The sequence below is a fragment of the Hyperoodon ampullatus genome (assembly GCF_949752795.1).
Source record: "Hyperoodon ampullatus genome assembly, chromosome: 9".
In the NCBI taxonomy this organism is placed as follows: Eukaryota; Metazoa; Chordata; class Mammalia; order Artiodactyla; family Ziphiidae; genus Hyperoodon; species Hyperoodon ampullatus.
The window spans coordinates 24,447,327-24,468,194 of record NC_136922.1 but is presented as its reverse complement, the minus strand read 5'-3'; the positions used below and the strand labels follow the sequence as shown (position 1 = coordinate 24,468,194).

The 20,868-nt window shown below is 44.6% G+C and overlaps 1 protein-coding gene across 1 annotated transcript; it reads left to right on the top strand.

Moving 5' to 3' along the window:
* Positions 1-6,784: 6,784 nt before the first annotated feature.
* On the top strand, positions 6,785-9,599 carry MRPS24 (mitochondrial ribosomal protein S24; the record flags this gene model as incomplete). The annotated part of the gene is made up of 4 exons (XM_079711941.1): positions 6,785-6,823; positions 6,911-6,979; positions 7,112-7,223; positions 9,178-9,599. 4 exons carry the CDS (start codon positions 6,785-6,787, stop codon positions 9,459-9,461), a joined length of 504 nt encoding a protein of 167 aa, XP_079568067.1. The 3' UTR covers positions 9,462-9,599.
* Positions 9,600-20,868: the final 11,269 nt, after the last annotated feature.

Below are 20,868 nucleotides of genomic sequence, written 5' to 3'. Positions count from 1 at the left end.
CCGGGGCACGAACCCGCGTCCCCTGCGTCGGCAGGCGGACTCTCAACCACGGCGCCACCAGGGAAGCCCGAAACCTAATCTTTTGCTAATAAATTCACTTTAAACCTTTTCACTTCTGAAACTCAAAAAGTGTCTAATCCTCAGGCACTACAAATTTATTTCTTCGTGGATCATTAAATAACACAAATATTAAGATGTTGGATCACCTGGAAATACCAATACCTCTCCTTTTTCCCCCTAGAGCCATGAAAACTACCCAGTTGCCTCTCTAGCACTGTAGGAATTTCACCCAGGATATTCCTGGGCCCCAAGTTCAGGCACTGGAAATCTCTCTCACAATTGTTGACTATCAACCAGTTCCTTTAAAAATTGATTCAAGCTATTGCTGAAATCTGAAACAGGGAAGCCAGCTTTAGTGGCTCCCTATTTTAGTGGCTCCTGAGGATTCTTTACTTTGGGTCTGTCCGTTGTCCAAACATAAGGTTCAGTCACTCAGTTCCTGAAAATTAGGTGTGTGCTTTTTTTGGAAGGGAGAGGGGAGGAAGAGTTCATAGCTTTCAACAGATTTTCAAAAGGATGCAGGATCCAAGATAGATTAATAACTGCTTAGTAATCAGGAAAGTTATTCCATATATCCCTAGGACCTAAGAAACTACGAAATCACATCAAACATTTGCCCAGTGTATTTAAAGTTCTGAAAACAGACCAGTCTGAAGACTGAATGTAACCTCTTGAACAAGAGGTTGCCCTCGGGCAGCCCCAGGCAGGACTGCCTTGGAGGACTCACAGTCAAGCAACTGAGGTATTCTGCAACTGCCTGGGCAGTGTCCACAGACCATTGCCTCTCTCAGGTGCAGGAACAGGACAGGTTGCCCTGGAGCAAGTGATTTTTCCAGAGTCAGTTATGGTGCTGCCATCACCCGTTTTTAGGGGTTGATGTGGAATTCCATGACCTGAGAGAGGGGTTCACCTTCAGACCCTGAAGTCAGTGTCGCTCTTGTAATTAAATTTCCACAATACCCGGGTCTTGACTGGTGCCCTGGAGCCCAGAACACTAGACATCAGTCTACCCTAGCCATTCCTGTGTTCACCACAGCCAGAGGGCCCCCCTACATCAGACCTGAAGACATCTTAGGGTCTGAGAGGTCACAGAACTTGCTATGGGGCTACTGGGCAGCAGTGTCCTTGGAGCCCAGCTTAGTGATGTGACAGCCTCTCAGAGAGAGAAGGGTGGCTGGGCTGCTCCCAGGGGGATCAGGAACTTTGGTGAAAGCAGGAACCACGTCAGTGATCTTGGAGTAAATGGGCCTGGGAGTCTAAGACTGGGCACAAGGGCCCCTGTCCCTCTCCCTGGAGATGGGAAGTAGCTCCCTCAGCATACAGAACTCGAGGCCTGGTTCTGAACTTGGTCTTGCTTCCTGCTAATTACACGGCCCTTGAGCGAGTCATTCAACTTCTCTAAGCCTTACTTCCCACTACTAGCACCTGCTCTGTGGTGAGTGCACAAAAGCTGGTTTTGGAGGAGCCAGCCTGTGCACATAAGTAAGGCACCCGAAGCTGTGCCTACACCGGTCTATGCACCCATGAGGCTCATGCAAAGGAAGCTGTGTGCCTTCTACATCGACCTCAGACATTTTAACAGGCCAAACAGGATTCATCTTGTAATTGATCAGTGGTATCTTAAAATTAATTTGCGTCCATTTGTCTTTCTTAATGGTATATCAAGTAATGTCTTCTAATCGATGTTATCTTAGATTTTCTGAAACACATTATCTAGCAGGGCTGGTGCTGAGAAATGTGTACCAATGTAAACTTGATCTGGTAGCTCTCCCCAGCTCCTCAGATGTGAATTAGCACAGTAAAGAAAAATCCTTTCTTTCTGAGCCAGTAATAAAAAAATGATTTTCGCTACACACCTATCCTGAGTTCCTAAAACTTCAACAAAATTACATCAGAGTGCAGCCTTACAAGTACCAGTAAGTCAGAACCACAGAAGAGAGAGCCAAGGTGCCCTTGGTCCTGGCTTTTGTGACTTTCCACCCCTCACCCACAGGACCCACACACTCTGGACTCTGTGGCTTCATTCATGCTCTGTCTGCCTGGGGCCTCCTTCCACCTGTTCTTGGTTAGGCTGGCACTTCTTCAGGACGGACTTTGATGGCAGCCCCACCTCCATTCTACCACCTGAGGGGGTCAGGGGCCTTTATGTGTTCCTGTCATGGTCCTTATCTAAGCTCCTTTTGCTTGCCTGCTTCTCTGTGCTCCCCATCGGAAGGAAGGGTATCAAGCCCATTTTTTTTGTGTCCAGGTCTAGCACAGCATCTGAGAATCAGGGAGTGAGGTCTCCATGGCTGTCACACATGAGGCCCACTCCTCCTATCCATCTACTCCAAGCCCTGGAGTTCTGACGTTCAGCCCAGGGTACCGGTGTGGCAAAGGGTGCTTCTAATTGGTTCCACTATCGGGAGACTGGACTTCCTCAGCGCCCCAAAGCTGAAGTCCGTAATTATAGCTTGGGACTTGACGCTTCTTCCTGCGCCTCAGCAGAAGCAGAGTGGGGGTAGGAGAACGCAGCAGGAGCTCAAGGGAAACATGGGGTAAGAGCCCCCTGGCTGCCTATGCAAGAGAGAAGACAGTTCAAGACTCTGCTTTGGTCCCAGTGGTTGTTTGGCTTAGTTCCCGGAATCGAGGTTGCGAGAACCTCTGGGATTCTTCTTGGTGAATGGGTTGGTTATTAGGAGAAAACGAATTAGCAAGAGTAATATAAAAACCATAGGATTACAAAATGTGAAGTGTCAGCAGTTCTGAATCAGAATAAGTCCGTCTTGTGAGCATCAACATGAGTGGAGTTGTCTCCGCTAATCCCACAGCCAACAGGAAGGCAGACGTCTCTGCCTGGGGCAACTCTCCCTGAGGCTGGATTCTGGTGAGTTCCAGGAAACAAACACTATGTTCTAGACCGGACTGTGCTCTGCAAGTCCAGGTAGGCCCAGAGTCTCCCTCTTGCACAGTGTCACCCCACGGCCTGGCCAGTGTTCTCTCCTTTGATACAGGTGAGCCCTCGGGACAGACCGTCTTCAAAAAAATCCAGACCACACTGCAGCCCCCTATTTGTCTTGTGGCCCAGTCCCCTCAGAGTTAAGAGCTGTGATGGCCTTGCAGGACTGGTGGTAGGAAAGGGCTGTAAGGACCATCCAATATCCCTCTCCTGCAAAGGGGTCTCTACGGATCAGGTTCTGGGGGTCTCTGACATAAACCTGGAGTTTAGGATGCTGGTTCTCAACCTTGGCTGTATATTGGGATTATCTAAGGAGCACTGAAAAAGGACGGGTGCCATGCCCTGTCCAGTACTGTCCTTGTGGTGTGGGACCCATGGGCTCTAATGTGCAGCCGGCGTGGAGAATCGCTGCTCTGAGAGCAAAAGAGGGAGTCTGGACCCTCCTGGTTATCATGAGGAGAGCACAGGGGCTCATGTGTGAGAATAAACAGCTGGACATCCCTGTCTCCTCAAGGCTCTGGTCTGGAGCCCCCAGCAGGGGAGCAGGCAGCCTCTTCATGTGAGTCCCTTGCTCCTAGATGTGGCTTCTCCAAGCCCTGGAAGTCCCCCCAGGGCCAGTCCTGAGTGGTCTGTGTCCAGCCACAGACACACAGCCCATTCCTCCATCCTGCACAGCTCTGAACACTCACTCCCACCCCGTGGTGCAGTGGAACCTCAGATGTGGAACGTGCACGTGCTTTGGAACAAGAAGGCTGCTACCCTTGGCTAGTTCTGGAACCCCAGGGGAGTCTCGGAGCCTCCATCTTCTGATCTGCCAAACCTGGACAATACTGCCTCCTTTACAGGATTGATGGGAGACGCAAAAAGTGCATCAAAACACTGTTAGTGTTTTCTTAAATAGAAATAAATATCCTACTAAAATTTTTCTGTTGGTGATTTAAAACAATGTAAGTTCATACGAATGCATTAAAATGCACTTTTAAGTTATTTAAATCATGCAAACACATTCACGTGACACCCTTCCCCCATTCTGCACCCCCCCCTTCAAGGAACCAGGTGAAACCCTTTTTGCAACAAGGCATAGTATAAAACAAAGATAATAAACAAAAGGCCAATGAAAGATCTAGATCAGTTTGGAATTCCTGGGAGACTCTTCAGGCCTAAGGAAGAGTGGCAAAACTTGAACCCCAAGCACAACAGCCCCTGCTCAGCTGGACAGCACCGCCTGCTGCTGCTCCGATAGAAGTCCATGCCATTGTCACCTGCATGGAGAACCAGCCTCTTCTCCTTTCCTCTGGTGGTGTTCCAGTGAGTTCTCATGGACCCTCAATGGCTGGTTCATCTCCCTAAGAGGAGGCAGATAGCAGGGACTCGATCCTTTTTTAAAAAAAACATTCATTAGCTGCTCACTCCATCAGGCATTTTACAGTGTGGTTTTCACAACAATCATTATGGTCCCCATTTTATAGATGAGAGAAGCTGAGGCTCAGCAAGGTCAAGTCACTTGCTGAAATTGCAAAGCCAGGAAGCTGTATTTCAGATACCAGATCCCATGTTCCTCACCACTTTGGAGCACATCCACAAAATTATATAAAATTATCAAATTATCAAACTTTATGGAAACTTTAAAAAGAAAAAAAGACTACCAGCTTAAAAGGGTCCTTCAGGGGCTTCCCTGGCGGAGCAGTGGTTAAGAATCCGCAGGGGACACCGGTTCGAGCCCTGGTCCGGGAAAATCCCACATGCCGCGGAGCAACTCTGCCCGTGCGCCACAACTACTGAGCCTGCGCTCTAGAGCCCGTGCTCTGCAACAAGAGAAGCCACCGCAATGAGAAGCCCACGCACCGCAATGAAGAGTAACCCCTGCTCTCTGCAACTAGAGAAAAGCCCGCGCGCAGCAACGAAGACCCAATGCAGCCGAAAATAAATAAATAAAATAAATTTTTAAAAAAGGGTCCTTCAGTTAAAGTTGAAAGTTCTTATATTTGGATAGTATTGTGATTGGAGAACATCTTATTCCTGTTTTGTCCCCTTATCCAATATGCAGAACAGCTGGAGGCCACAGTTTAAATTTTAGAAATAAAATATTCCTAGTAGAGTGGACATGAAAGACGCTGTCCCTTTTTGGAGAAATCATCTCCAAATGGTCAGAGGAATCTTGACCATGGAAAATGTACTGCACTGAAGCCAAGAGTCCCTCTTGGACCTTCCCCAGTGTGATGTGAGGCGGCTCACTGTCTGCCTTTGCCTCCATTTCCCTTCCACATAGATGATAATCTAGTCCTCCCTTCCATAGAAAACCACAGCAGTACGTAAGGAGCATTAGGGTGGATGATTCAGTCAAAATGGCCAATTTCACATGGCAATTTCACATGATTCAACCTAACAGAATAACAGCTCTATGAGTGGTATTATTAACAAAACCCATTATAGAGATTATGGAACTGAGGCTCAATTGCACAAAGATTGTTACACCTGAGCCTAAATCCAGAGTCCACTTTTTTCCATTACTATGTGTGAGTTCTGAACTAGGATATCCAGTGCTGCTATTTTGCCCTCTGAAAATAATTACTGGATACAAATTACAGTGGCAAAGCTTTGGTTTGAGTACAGCAGCTCTGTAACATCTCCAGGAATTAAGCGACCATCAGCCCTTTCTCCCTTAAAATTTTCCTTCCCCAAGGACCAGACACTAGGGTATGGTCAGATGTGAAACACTACCCTCTGCATAACCCATCCTTGAAGAACTGGCTGATTTTTAAAGTACAGTGAGTTTACAATATTATATTCGTTTATAATATTATGTTAGGTGTACGATACAGTAATTCAATATTTTTATAGATTATACTTCACTTACTATAAAATAATAAAATTTTCTATATTCCCTGCGTTGCACAGTATTTTCTTGTAGCCTCTTTCTGTTTACATTGCAGGTTGTGCTCCTTAATCCCCTACCCCTATCTTGCCCCTCCCAAGAACTAGGTAAAGTTTTTTTTTTTTTTTTTTGGTGGTACGCGGGCCTCTCACTGTTGTGGCCTCTCCCGTTGCAGAGCACAGGCTCCAGACGCGCAGGCTCAGCGGCCATGGCTCACGGGCCCATCTGCTCCATGGCATGTGGAATCTTCCCAGACCGGGGCACGAACCCACGTCCCCTGCATCGGCAGGCGGACTCTCAACCACTGCGCCACCAGAGAAGCCCTAGGTAAAGTTTTAACCAAAACATATTTCCTCTCTATTTGTGGATAAAAGTCAGGGTGTTTCTTTCTTTTCTTTTCTTCTGTTTTTTAAAGGATATTATTTGGAGACAGAACTCAGCAGCCTAATCTCTAGGACGTGGTGAGACGCTCCGCTCCCCCGACAGTCCCCGCCGCCCGGGAGGGGCGGGGCGGTGGGCGCCCCCTTCCCCCGGCCCGCCCCCCGCCAAAACACTCTTCGCCCGGCCGCTGCGAGCTCTCGGACCGCGAAACCTCACGTTGCGCATCATCCAGTTTCCGGATCTGAAACACGACGCAAACCACGATTGGGGCAGGACGGAGGGGTGCAAGACGTGTCCAGGGCTGCGGGGGGAGGCGGAGAGTTCAGCTCCCCCCACCTCCCGGCCCCACACCGCCCTCCTCGCAAGCCCGGAGCGTGGACCCCCACCGCCACCCACAGCAGGTCGGCGCGGACTGCATGCGGCCCCGCCCGGCCGAGAGGCTCGCACCCCTGCACTGTCTCGCGTGTGGTCTCGCCCGCGCCTGACCTTTAACCCGACGCCGCCCCGCCCCGCTCTCCTCTCGGCCCAAGATGGCGGCGCCCGTTTGCGGTCTGAGGCTCCGGCCGCTGGTGAGTGGGGGGCACGGGCGGGGCCGGCGGTTGGAGGCGGGGCGCGGGGAGCCCTAGTTTCGGTCTTATGCCCCACTCTCCCTACAGGTCCTGTCCTGGAACCGGGAGCTGCCGTGCGTCTGGCGCGCCCTGCACACCTCCGCGGTCTGCGCCAAGGTAAGTGCGGCGTGGAGGCCTGGGGTTTGGGCGCCCGCGGCCTCGGAGGGTAGGACCTGCGGGCGAGGGTGTGATCCAGGCCGCGCCCTGGGTCTGTGGTCGCGGAGAGTCACGGGCCCTCTTTCTTTCCAGAACCGGGCGGCCCGAGTCCGAGTGGGCAAGGGGGACAAACCAGTGACCTACGAGGAGGCGCACGCGCCGCACCACATCGCCCATCGCAAGGGCTGGCTGTCGCTGCACACAGGTGAGGGGGCGATGCTTGTCGCGGTGGCGGGAGAGGACGAGGACGTGTTGTGGGCCCGACCCCTGGCCCCAGGGAAGGCGTTCTCAGTCGTGACTGTCACATAAACACGACGTGAACACGTGTCGGAGATTGTGTTTAACTCGGTACTCAACGCGAGGTTCAGAAATCAGTCAGACGCTTTCAAAAGAGGAGTAAAAGAGACAGACGTATGTGGTCAGGATCGTTGAAATATATTTGAAAGGGATGCAAAACGCTTTTTCCATGGGGGTCCAGGGTTCAAGGGTTCGGTTGAACTTCCACAGAAATTGTTTGCATGCCTAAAGACAGTTGTTTTGCGTCGCTGCCCGTTATGTGTAATTTAGGGATGTAAAATAGCCCAGAGGCAGTGAAGAGAGTGAAACCCCTTGGAATTCGATGACCCGGAAGGCTGTTGTAAATATTGAAGCACAAATCTTTCACTACAGGTATGTACAGTTTGCCCGGGTTATTTGCAGATTCCATGTTTGTGAATTTGCCTACTCTGGGTGCTTTCACGTTCATTCTCAGACGTGGGCAGAGCAAGCACCCCACATGCACCTTCCCAGCTGTGGCTGAGCAAGGCCCTGCCTTCTAGTTTCAGCCCGCTTGCTGTAAACAAGTACCCTTTTCGAGATCTATGAGTGCCGTGTTTTCAAGTTTTGTACTTTTTGTTGGTGATTCCACTGCCTTGAAATAGCCTGTAATGCTGAAGTGCTGTCTCGTGTTCCTAATTTCAAGAAGACTGTGATGTACCTTACATGGCATGATTGTTAGAAAAGCTTCCTTCAGGCATGAGTTACAGAGCTGTTGGGAGAGAGTGCAGAAAAAGAAAATAAGGCTACACATCACTTTGTTGATAAAAATATTGTAACCAAAGGCTTGCAGAAACCTAACTGTATTTCCACCAGGAGCAGTGGTTTAGCATTTGCTAATTCGTTGTTCATGGTGATTTTATAGAACATAACGAGTGACGTTCTAGAACATAACTACTGTGAGTTGATGAGGATCCACAGTATTTTGTTCACTCTGAGGGTTCTCAACTTGAATGTTTGAGATACACCTGTCTAGAGAACTACCTTAAAATATGGATTTCTGTCCCCCAACCTTTTCAAGTTCTAGTACTAAGGTCTGGGTGTGAGTGTGGAGACTCTTAACAGATACTGTAAGAGGTGCAAAGGTTCCGTGGTCCACAGTGAGAATCCACTGGTTGAGGCCGTGGCTCTATAGTCAGTGAGAGAGCTCACATCCCTCGTGTCAGAAGTAGCTGGTAGGGCTTCCTTGGTGGCGCAGTGGTTGAGAATCCGCCTGCCAATGCAGGGGACACGGGTTTGAGCCCTGGTCCGGGAGGATCCCATGTGCAGTGGAGCGGCTGGACCCGTGCGCCACAGCTACTGAGCCTGCGCTCTGGAGCCCGCAAGCCACAACTACTGAGGCCTGCACGCCTGGAGCCTGTGCTCCGCAGCAAGAGAAGCCGCTGCGGTAGGAAGCCCGGGCACCACAACGAAGAGCCGCAACTGGAGAAAGCCCGCGAGCAGCAACGGAGACCCAACTCAGCCAAAAATAAATAAATTAAGAAAAAAAAAAAAGTAGCTGGTGGCCTCATCTCTCTGGTCCGTGGGATGACCAGTGCTTCTATAAGGCAGTCAAGAAAGAAGGAGAGGGGCACTCTATGTCTACATAGAAGAATCATCTGAGTTTTGTGCCCTTGCTAAGGCCTCATTCTTCTCTTTTGTGAAACAAGGATAATGATAATACGTACTTCACAGGATTTGTTTGGGGATTATTGGAATAATGTTCTTTGAACTCTAGAGTGTTATTCCACTTACGGAAGAAAGGAGAAGAGGCTGGAGTGGGGTGTGGACCTGAGTGCCCAGTGCTCTTGGATGTTAACCTCTGGAGTTTTGGCCAACTCACCATGGTGCCCTTCTCTCTTCAGGTAACCTGGATGGGGAGGACCATGCTGCAGAGAGAATAGTGGAAGATGTTTTCCTTCGTAAATTTATGCTGGGCACCTTCCCAGGTTGCCTGGCCGACCAGCTTGTTCTAAAGCGCCGGGCTAACCAGCTGGAGATCTGTGCCCTGGTCCTGAGGCAGCTACCTGCACATAAGTTCTACTTCCTTGTGGGCTACAGTGAGACTCTGCTGTCCCACTTTTACAAGTGTCCTGTGCATCTGCACCTGCAAACTGTGCCCTCAAAGGTTGTGTATAAGTATATCTAGGACAACCAACCTGTTTGCATCAAACTGTAGCCTGCAAAGGACAAACTTGTGGAAAAGGACTGAAGTCGAAACAGGGGAAATGCATCCCCTCAGACTACTGAGGCTTTGTCTTTGAAGTTGGCTGTTGAATAAATAGACTCTCCATGTTGTCTTGCTTCTTGGTCTGCCTAGAGAACTAGAATAGGGTTTCTTTGAGGGTGCTCCAGGGTTCCCAGGAAGGCTGCCAGTTCCTGAGGTTTAGGTAATAGCTATGGTTCAGTGAGTATCTTGTGCCCATCACTGTGTCAGGAACTTTACCTGAAGTTCTTTGTTTTCTCTTAAAATGGAAAGAGCCATTTTTGGAGATTATAAAACAATATGGACATGTATTACATCAGCCGTGAAGCTTACTTCTACCCCAGAGAAAGCTACTGTGAACAGTTTGTTGTAATTCCAGGTGTACTTTTATTCCCCCAGAAATAATGTAGCAAACAGTCATCTATTAAACAAGCTTAACTGCACCTAGTCTGTGCCAGACACTCTTCTGAGTAGCTTGGAACCCATCAATGACCAAAACATTCCATTCCAAGATCCTTGCCTTCATAATACTTGTATCCCAGCGGAAGGGGACAGGTAGGGTTAGGCCGCATTGAAGACTCCAAGCAGGTGAGGAATATAGATATGCAGGTAAATGGAGGAAGAACATTTCAGAAAGTGGCATCTGCAAAAGCCACACATGGTGCTGGGAAATGGGACAGGGATTGCTCACCTTCAACTTCACCCTGACACTGATGACCTTCACCTTGACCATGATCCTGGTACCCTTAACTTGACCCTGAACTTTAACACACCCACTCTAATCCTAACCCTTGATGTCCCTGATCCTACCCACAACTTGACCTTTGCCCTCAGTCTCACTCTTACCCGAGGGTGCCAACCAGGCCCCACCCCGCCCCATCCTGTCTCCAGTGCTAACTGACTGACTCACCATGACCCTGACCCTGTGTCCCTTACATTTATGTAACCCTGACTCAGTCAGAAACTTGATTGAAGACTTCATCCTAACACTGTCTCGACCCTTATGGTGACCCTAACTCATCCTAACTGGTAACACTGATGCTCGCTTTGACAGATTATGCTTCTCATCCAAACTCATAGGACCTTGACTGTGAACCTGAAAGTCATTTAAATCCGACCTTAATCCTGACCCTCACTCATCACTAAACCAGACTATGACCTTGACGTTGAAACTCAGCCGTCACCCAGACCCTGTCCCTCACACAGATCTGACCCTACTCTTGACCCTGACCATGACCGTATTCTTAGACTCAACAATCCTGAAGTTGTCATTCAGGCCCTGAGACTCACCCTGATACCCTGACGACAAACCTCAACCTGAACCTGACTTTGATCCTCACCCTGACCCTTCTGACCTTCACTCTCACACTGACCCTCACACTCAGTCTGATCCTGGACCTGGCTTTTCATCTGAATTTGACCCTCACCCTGTTCCACGTTTGCATCATAATACTGACTGACCAGAAGGTGTTCTGACCCTCACCCTTACACTGACTGTGACCTTGACTGAACTACAGCTGGACTCGATTATGTCCCTGACCCTCATGACCCAGATCCACCCACGTACTGAATCTTATTCAAATCCTCAACCTGACATTGGCCCAATCCTGTACCTGACTGTGACCCTTAGGCTCACCCTTGCCTTGATAGTGACTCATCCAGACCTTGACCCTGATCCTTTTTTTTTTAATCAAAATACATTGGACAGGTAAAGTTATATAAGTTCAAGGTGTACAACATGTTAATTTAAGGACATTGTTATATTTTAATGTGATTGTAGCAATAATTAGCACCTCTATCTCATTACAAAATTATCCTTTCTTTTTAGTAGTTGGAAAAATTGTTATAGTCTCAGCAAGTTTGATGATTATAATATTTTTGTCCCTGTTGTACGGTACTAAGCATTATATCTCTAGGGCTTATATACTACTTGTAAATGTGTACTCTTAATGTCTGTCCCCCCACTCCCTCATCCCCTGCTAATCACTTTTATTTTTAAAAATTCAGCTTTGTTAAATTGTACATGTAAGTGATGTCATACTCTTTCTATGTCTGCAAGTCCATCCATGTCGTAAATGGCAGAATGTCCTCCTTCCTCGAGGCTGAATAATATTCCTGTGTGTGTGTGTGTGTGTGTGTGAGAGAGAGAGAGAGAGAGAGAGAGAGAGAGAGCTTTATCCATTTGATGAATACTTATATTGTTTCCATGTCTTGGCTATTGTGAATAATCCTGCAATAAAAATAGGAGTGCAGATGTCTCTTTGAAATTCTGTTTTCATTTCCTTTAGCTATATACCCAGAAGTGGAATTGCTGGATCATATGGTTGGTCTATTTTTAATTTTTTTTGAGGAAGGTTCATGTTGTTTTCCGTTGTGGTTGAACCAATTTACATTCCCACCAACAGTGCGTAAGTGTCCTCTTTACTCCACATCCTTGCCTGCACTTGTTACCTGTTCTTTTCTTGATGATAGCCATCCTAACAGGTGTGAGTGTTGCCTCACTGTGGTTTTGATTTGCATTTTCTCTGATGATTAGTGATGTTGAGCATCTTTTCATTTACCTGTTGGCCATTTGAATGTCTTCTATGGAAAGATGGCTTTATTTCTTCTGCCCATTTTTAAATCAGGTTGTTCCTTTTTTGATTTTGAGCTGTGAGTTCTTTATATATTTTGGATAGTAACCCCTTATCTGATATATGGTTTGCAAACATTTTTTCTTGTACAAGTTGCCTTTTCATTTTTGTTTCTTTTGTTGTGCAGAAGCTTTAAAGTTTAGTGTTGTCCCATTTGTTGATTCTTGCTTTTGTTGTTTGTGCTTTTGGTGTCGTATTTTAAAAATCATTGTCAAGACAAATGTCAAGGAGCTTTTTCTCTACGTTTTCTTAGAGGAGTTATAGTATCAGGTATTGAGTCTGATCTATTTTGAGTGAGTTTTTGTGAGTGGTGTAAGATAGGTGTCCAGCTTCATTGCTTTACATGTGTTTCTCCAGTTTTCCCAATATCATTTGTTGAGGAGACTATCCTTTCCCCACTGGGTGCTCTTGGCTCCTTGTTGAATATTAGTTGACCATATAAGTAGCAGTTTAATTCTGGGCTTTATATTCTGTTCCAATGGTCTATGTGTCTATTTTTGTGCCAGTACCATACTGTGTTTTTTTTTTTTATTACTATACCTTTGTAGTATAGTTTGAAATCAGGAAATTTGATACCTCTAGCTTTGTTCTTTTTCCTTAGGATTGCTTTGGCTATTTGGGGTCTTTTATGATTCCCTACAAATTTTAGAATTGTTTTTTCTGTTTCTGGGGAAAATACCATTGGTATTTTGATGGGGATTCCATTGCATCTATAGGTGGCTTTGGGTAATATGGACATTTTAACAATATTACTTTCTCCAATTCATAAACATAGGATGTCTTCTGAATTGTTTGTGAGTTTGGTTTCTTTCAGGAAAGGCTTGGAGTTTTCATCATACAGATCTTTCACTTTCTTGGTTAAATTTGTTCCTAAGTATTTTGTTGTTTTTGATGCTGTTGTGAATAGAATCGTTTTTTTTATTTCTTTTTCAGGTGTTTCATCCTTAGTGTGTGAAATGCAACTGATTTCTGTATGTTGATTTTGTATCCTGCAACTTTACTGAAATTGTTGATTAGTTCCAATGGTTTTTTGGTTGAGTTTCAGAGATTATTTTATATACAGAGTTCTATGATCTGCAAATAGCAACAGTTTTACTTCTTCCTTCCCAATTTGTATGCTTTTGTTTTGTCTTGATTAATTGCTCTAGTTAGGATTTCTAATGCTATATTGAATAAGAATGGTGAAAGTAGCCATTCTTGTTCTGTTCCTGATCTCAGAGCAAAAGCTTTCAGTTTTTTTGGTGAAAGTAGTCGTTCTTATTCTGTTCCTGATCTCAGAGCAAACGCTCTTTGTTTTTATCCGTTGAGTATAATGTTCTCTGTGGGTTTGTCGTATATGACCTTTATTATGTTAGGTATGTTCCTTCTATACCCAATCTGCTGAGGGGTGTTTTTTTTTTTTTTTTTTAATCATGAAAGATGTTGTATTTTGTCAAATGCTTTTTCTGCATCTATTGAAATGATCATGTGATTTTTTCTTTCATTTTATTAATGTGATATATTATGTTTATTGATTTGCATATGTTGAACCATCCTTGCATTCCAGGGATAAATCCTACTTAATCATGGTGTATAATCCTTTTTATGTGTTATTGAATTCTGTTTGCTAATATTTTGTTGAGAATTTTTGCATCTATATTCATCAGGGATATTGGTCTATAGTTTTCTAATTGTGTCCTTATCTGGCTTTGTTATTAGGGTAATGCTGACCTCCTAGAATGAGTTTGGAAGTATTCCCTCCTCCTCAGTTTTTTGGAAGAGTTTGAGAAGGATTGGTCTTAATTCTTCTTTGAATGCTTGGTAGAATTTGTCATTGAAACCTTCTGGTCCTGGGGTTTTCTGTTGGGAGGTTTTTGGTTACTGATTCAATCTCTTTACTTGTTATTGGTCTGTTCAGGTTTTCTATTTCTTCCTGATTCAGTCTTGATAGGTTGTGTGTTTCTAGACGTTTATTGATGTCTTCTAGGTTATCTAATTTTTCGTCTTATAATTGTTCATAATAATTTCTTATGATCCTATGTATTTCTGCCTTATCAGTTGTAATGTCTCCATTTTCTTTTTTTTCCCATTTTCATTTCTAATTTAATTTATTTAAGTCCTCTTTTTTTCTTAGTCTAGGTAAAGGTTTTGTCAATTTTATCTTTTGGAGGGACCACCTCTTAGTTTTGTGGATCCTTTCTATTGTTTTTCTGGTCTCTATTTCATTCGTTTCCCACTCTGATCTTTATTATTTCCTTCTTTCTACTAACTTTGGGCATAATTTGTTCTTCTTTTACTAGTACCACGAATTATGAAATTTGTTTTTTGACATCTTTCTAATTTCCTACTATATGCATTTATTGCTGTAAACTTTCCTCTCAGAACAGCTTTTGCAGCACCCCATAAGTTTTGATATGTTGTATTTTTGTTTTCAATTGTTTGAGATATTTTTTATTTCCCCCTTGACCCATTGGTTGTTCAGAAGTGTGCTGTTTAGTTTCTACATATTTGTAGATTTTCAAGCTTTCCTCTTGTTGATTTCTAGTTTTATACCATTGTGGTCAGAAAAGATAGTTGGTATGATTTCAATCTTCTTAAATTTTCTAAGATTTGTTTTCTGTCCTTTCAAACTATCTATGCTGGAGAATATTCCATGTGCACTTGGGAAGAATGTGTATTCTTCTGCTGTTGAATGGAATTTTTTTTATATGTCTGTTAATTCCATTTGTTCTAGAGTGTAGTTCAGTTCCACTGTTTCCTTACTTGATTTTCTGTCTGGATGATCTATCCATTGCTGACAATTGGGTATTGAAGTCCCCTACTATTAATATATTGTCTGTTTCTCTCTTTAGATATGTTATTATTTGTTTATATATTTTGGTGTTCCAGTATTGGGTGTGTATATATTTACAATCGTTATATCTTCCTGATGTATTGACCCTTTTATCAATATAATGACCGTCTTTGTCTCTTGTTATCATTTTTGGGTTAAAGCCTATTTTGTCTGATATATGTATGGCTATGCATACTTTCTTTTGGATTCCTCTTGCATGGAATATCCTCTTTATTATTTTCACTTTAAACCTGTGTGTCTTTGGGGCTGAAATGAGTCTCCTGTAGGCAGCATGTAATTGGGTCTTGTTTTTTAATCAATCCAGCCATTTTTGTGTCTTTTGTTTGGTGAATTCAATCCATTTATATTTAGAGTGATTACTGATGTGTAAGGACTTAGTGCTGCCATCTTATTTATTGTTTGCCTTCTGATTATTTTGTATCTCTATTGTTTCTTTTCCCTCTGTTTCTGTCTACCTCTGTAAAGTGGTGGTTTTCCATGGTAATTTTCTCAGTCTCCCTTTTTTTGTGTGTGTTTTGTGACTCTACTGTAGATTTTTCCTTTGTGGTTACCATGTGGCTTACATAAAACATCTCACAGATAAAATAGTCATTTTTATGCTGATAGCACCTTAACTTTATCCACTTATAAAGTTTCCACGATTTTACTCCTTTTTTTAAAAATACTTTTGATGTTATAATTTACCTCTTTTTATGAAAACTGAATTTTTTGAGAAATTATAATATCAATAGCTATAGTTATTTTTAATGTACTTTTAGCCTTTATATTAAGTGGGTAATGCACCACTGCATTAATATGTAGAGTTACAGTTTTCTAATTCTGACTGTTTATTTTTCACCTTTGTTAGAGTATTGTGTACTTTCATTTGCTTTTATGTCACTAATTAGTCTTTTCATTTCAGCTTGAACAGCTCCTTTCAGCCTTTCTTGTAAGGCAGATCTAGTGGTGGTGAACTTCCTTAGCTTTGTTTGTCTGAGAAAGCCTTTAATTTTCCTTCTAATCTGATGGATAACTACCAGATAAAGTATTCTTGGCTGGCAGTTTTTGTCTTTTAACACTTTGAGTGTGTCATTCCACTTTCTCCTGGCCCGTAGAGTTTCTTCTGAGAACTATGCTGATAGCCTAATGGGTGTTCTTCGTGGATTACTTCCTTTTTTCCCACAATCTCCCTTTAAGATTCTTTGTCATTGACTTTTGACAATTTTCCTATAATATATTTTGGAGAAGGTCTTTTTGCATTGAGGTGGTTAGATGTTCTCTTAGCTTCATGGAGTTGTATATCCAGTTTCTTCCCCAGGTTTGGGAAGTTCTCAGCTATTATTTCTCTAAATATACTCTTTGCTCCCTTCTCACTCTCTTTTCTTCTGATATAACAATTATTCTTATATTTGTTTTTCTCTTTAAATCTCATAGCTTGTAGCATTTCTTCACTTTTTAAAAAACTTAGTTCTCTTTGAGGAAAGAGTCATTTCCAGATTTCTGTCCTCCAAGTTGCTTATTCTTTCTTCCATCCAGTCTGCCCTAAGCTCTCTAATGCATTCTTCATCTCGTTAATTGAATGGTTCAGCTCCAGAATTTCTGTTTAGTTCTTTATAAAAATTTCTATTTCTTTGGTAAAGAACCCCTTCTGTTCTTTAATTTTATTCCTGAGTTCATCGAATTGCCTTTCTGAGTCTCCTTGTAGCTTACAGAATTCTTCAAACCAGCTATTTTGAATTCTTTATCAGTTAGATCACAGCATTGTGGACGTCGGAGTTTAGTTGCTGGAGCATTGTCATTTTCTTTCTGTGATGCCATATTACCGTGATTTTTCATAGTTTCTGATGAAATGTGCCTCTGCCATCACATTTGAAGTAGCGAATAACCTCCTTAACTAAGGAAGCCTTTGCTTACTTTGTACATACAGGCTGGCAATTAGAAACTATTCTTTTGTTTTCCAGAAGGTGGCAGTATAGCTCAAGTTTTTGGTTTCTCTTTACCTGTGCTGGCTCTCATGGCTGCACTCAGGGACACATTAAAAAGAGCTGGTGGCAGAGTGTGGGGAGGTGAGGGCTTAGCACCTGGGGCTTCAGGCTACCCACAGCCTGGTCGGGGGATCCTTCAGTGGGGCACTCCCAGAAGTTCAAGGGCAGACCTGCTGAATCCCGAAGCAGACAGCAGAAAACACACCCTTTAATGCCCTTTGTTATTCTCATCCGCCTCTTTCCCTTTCTTCCCCTCCCCAACTCCCTGCCCCATCATGGGGGCTCCTCCTCAGAAAGCCGGGTGTTGCCGGCGAGAAATGGATCCCTCCAGCTGCGATCCACGCAGCTGGGCAGTGAGCCGCTCACCACTTCCGCTTTCTGCCCCCCTTGCGAGAGAGGTCACTGCTGTCACCTGGGAAAGCCCAGCATGTTGCAGTGTTGCCCTGGGGAGGCGGCACTGACTCCTTGCTCTCCCTCCTTCTCCTCTGCCTCCAAATTTGTCTCCATCTCCTGCAGTGATGTGCCTGGTTTTCCTGTCAGGCTGGCCGAACCTCCGCAAATTCTCTGTCTCCTGTGAGTGTCCTCCCTGTTTGTACGCTCTAGTTTCACTTTTCCCCCCTCCTCAGCAAGTGCAGGTGGGGCAGGATCACAGACTGCCTTGGATTCGCAGCCCCCTGAGGTCCTACCCCACCTGCTTTTGAATGATCATAAATGTAGTAGCTTAGAGCAATATAAGTTTATTTCTTACAGTTTTGTAGGCTGAAGTCAGACCTGGGTCTCACGGAGCTAAACTCAGGGTGTTGGCAGAGCTGCATTTCCTTCTGGAGGTGGGAAGATGGACGAAGGGACCATGAGCCATGGAAGGCGGGTGGCCTGCAGGGCAGGAAAGGTGAGGGAAGGGGTTCTTCTCCAGAGCCTTGCCAACCCATCTTAGACTTCTGAGTTACACATCTGTGAGATAGTATTTGTGTTCTTTTAAGCCACCAAGTTTGTGGTGATTTGTTACAGCATTAATAGAAAACTAATGCAGTACTCAAACTTTAGATGTCAACCTAAAAGTCGTTTTCTTTTACATTTGTAAAACCGATGTTAATTGAGTCCCGCTTGGTAGAAGCTTTGATTTACACCAGCCATATTCTGATCCCCATTGTATATGGCCACCTCTGTAAATTTCTTTATAGCACTGATCACAATAGCTCTAATGGAAGAGCAATTTGATGACTATTTAACCTGCACACACCCCCTCCCCCCCGACAGCAGGCTCTGTGAGGACAGTATATGGCCTGGTACACAGGAGCACAGAGCAGATCTTGGAGGGCCCCATCACAGGGGTTTACCTGAGCCTAAACTGGTTGTCACTCAGTGGACAAAGGTTTCCTCCAATGTACCATGATCGATCCTGTGCCCTGAGGACGCTGAGGATCCCTCTCAGAGACCGCCAGGGAAGAGCTCCTGGTCTGGGGGAAACAGACATTCAGACAATCACTACCCAGTGATGTGGGCAAAGGTTAGCCTGGCGCCAAGGGAAGGACAGCAACTTGACCTGGATGAACCAAGGAAGACTGCTCAGAGGAGGACAAGCTGAGCTGGCATTGGAAGGGATTTTCCAGGCAACTGGGGATAATGCATCAAGGCAGAAGAAACTGTTCGTGTAGAAGTTTGAGAGGGGTGTCCAAGTATTGGGAAAGTAACTATGGAAGCAGGTTCTAGCAGGAGCAAGTCATCTTATTTTCAAAGAATATCCCAATTTTGTTGCCATCTTTGTATCCCAAGGTGGCTACCTGGGAAGGTTTCCCGAAGAGCTTCACATGACGAGGAGATGGAGAAATCTGGAGCCTTGTGTGCTGTTGGTGGGAATATAAAATGGTGCAGCTGTTATGGAAAACGGTATGGTGGTTTCTTAAACATTTAAACATAGAATTGCCATATGATGCAGCAATTCCGCTTCTAGGCATGTACCTAAAAGAATTGAAAACAGACTCAAACAGATACTTGTATACGGGTGTTCATAGTAGCATCATTCACAATCACCAGTACATGGAAATAAGTCAAATGTCCGTCAGCAGATGAATGGATAAACCACATGTGCTATGGTACGTGTAATGGAATAATCATTCAGTCTTTAAAAGCAATGAGACTCTGACACATGCTATAACATGAATGAATGTTGGAAACATTTTATGCTAAGCGAAATAAGCCAGACACAAAAGGATAAATGTTGTATAATTCTATTTATATGAAGTATCTATAAAAGATAAATTCATAGAGACATGAAAAAGAATGGAGGTTCCCAGGGCCTAGGGGCAGGAGGGAATGAGGAGTTATTGTTTAATGGATTCAGAGTTTCTGTTTGGGATGATGAACGATATACTGAAGTGGACAGTGGTGGATGGTTGCACAGCATTGAGGAGTATCACATACTTAAACATGGTTTAAATGGAAAATTTTTTGTTATATATTTTTCATAGTAAAAGTTAAATTTGTCAGAGCTGGTTCTGAAATAGTTACATGTAATATGGAATAAGACCTTTGTCTCCTAGAGTAAGAAGTAGCCTTCTTGTTCACACTGGTACTACACACCCCAGGCTTTTTCATTCATACCCAGCATGATCACATGACCTTCTAACCAGAGGAAGTTCACTCTCATCTGGCCCATTTGGACCTCCTTCCATCAACCCAATCCCCTTTTCAACTCACCCCTCCCCGCAAAGCATGGGCCATCACTGACCTGTCGACCATCTCTGTAGTTTTGTCTTTTCCACAATGTCATATAGCTGGAATCAAACAGTATGTAGTCCATTCAGACTGGCTTCTTTCACTAATTAATATGCATTTAATCTTCATCTTTGTCTGCATGGCTTGATAATTCAGTCCTTTCAATGGCACATTTCAAGTATTTAGTAAAGTCACATTGTTGTACCTTAGGTCTCCAGTACTTACTCATCTTGCATAACTAAAGCTTTGTACCCATGGACTAATATCCCAACAGCCCCCCATTCTCCCTTCCCCCTGGTAACCACCATACTCTCTGCTTCCATGAATTCAACTACTTAAGATTCCACATAAAAGTGAGATCATGCAGCATTTGTCATTTTGCATCTGGCTTCTTTCACTTAGCATAATGTCCTCCAGGTTCATCCATGTATCCCAAATAGTGAGATTTTCTTCTTTTTATGGCTGAATAGTTTTCCATCTTCTGTGTATACTACATTATCTTTAGCCGTTCATCTGTAGATGGACACTTAGGTTGTTTCTATGACTTAGCTATTGTGAATAGTGCTGCAATGAACATGGGAGTGCAGATATCTCTTTGTGGTACTGATTTCATTTCCTTCAGAAATATACCCAGAAGAGGAATTCCTAGATCACATGGCAGTTCTGTTTTTAACTTCTTGAGGAACTTGTGGCTGCACTAATTTACATTCCCACCAAGCGTGCACGAGGGTTTCCTTTTCTCCAAAGTGAGCATTTTCAATTTGGAGCGATCATCAGTGATACCTCTGTAGAACCTCCCAGCTGGTTACTCCTGGGTCTGAGCACCAGACCTTTCAGCTGTCTCGGAAGACGTCTGTGGGTATGAGGGAGCTTTGTCCTGCAGAGGGAAGTTGAGGCTGTGAGGGTGAAATGCAGGACCTGTGCAGGGAGGGCAGGGAGGCATCAACCTCCTTCATGGCAGCTCGTCAAAGGGCCCTGAAGGATGCAGACACAGCCTGGCTCTGTCTTGAGAGCCGTATCTGAGGAGCCTGGCTTGAGGGGGTTATTCCATGTGGGTGGCTGGGGATCTCAGTGAAGTCTCAGGAGTACCAGGGCCCCCCTGCAGGCCTCTGGAAGAGCAGCCCCTGTGTCCCCCTGCCCCCGGTCCTGGCTCCCAAATGCTGGTGGACACCCACTCTGCTCCCAGATGCCCACCTGCCCTGAAG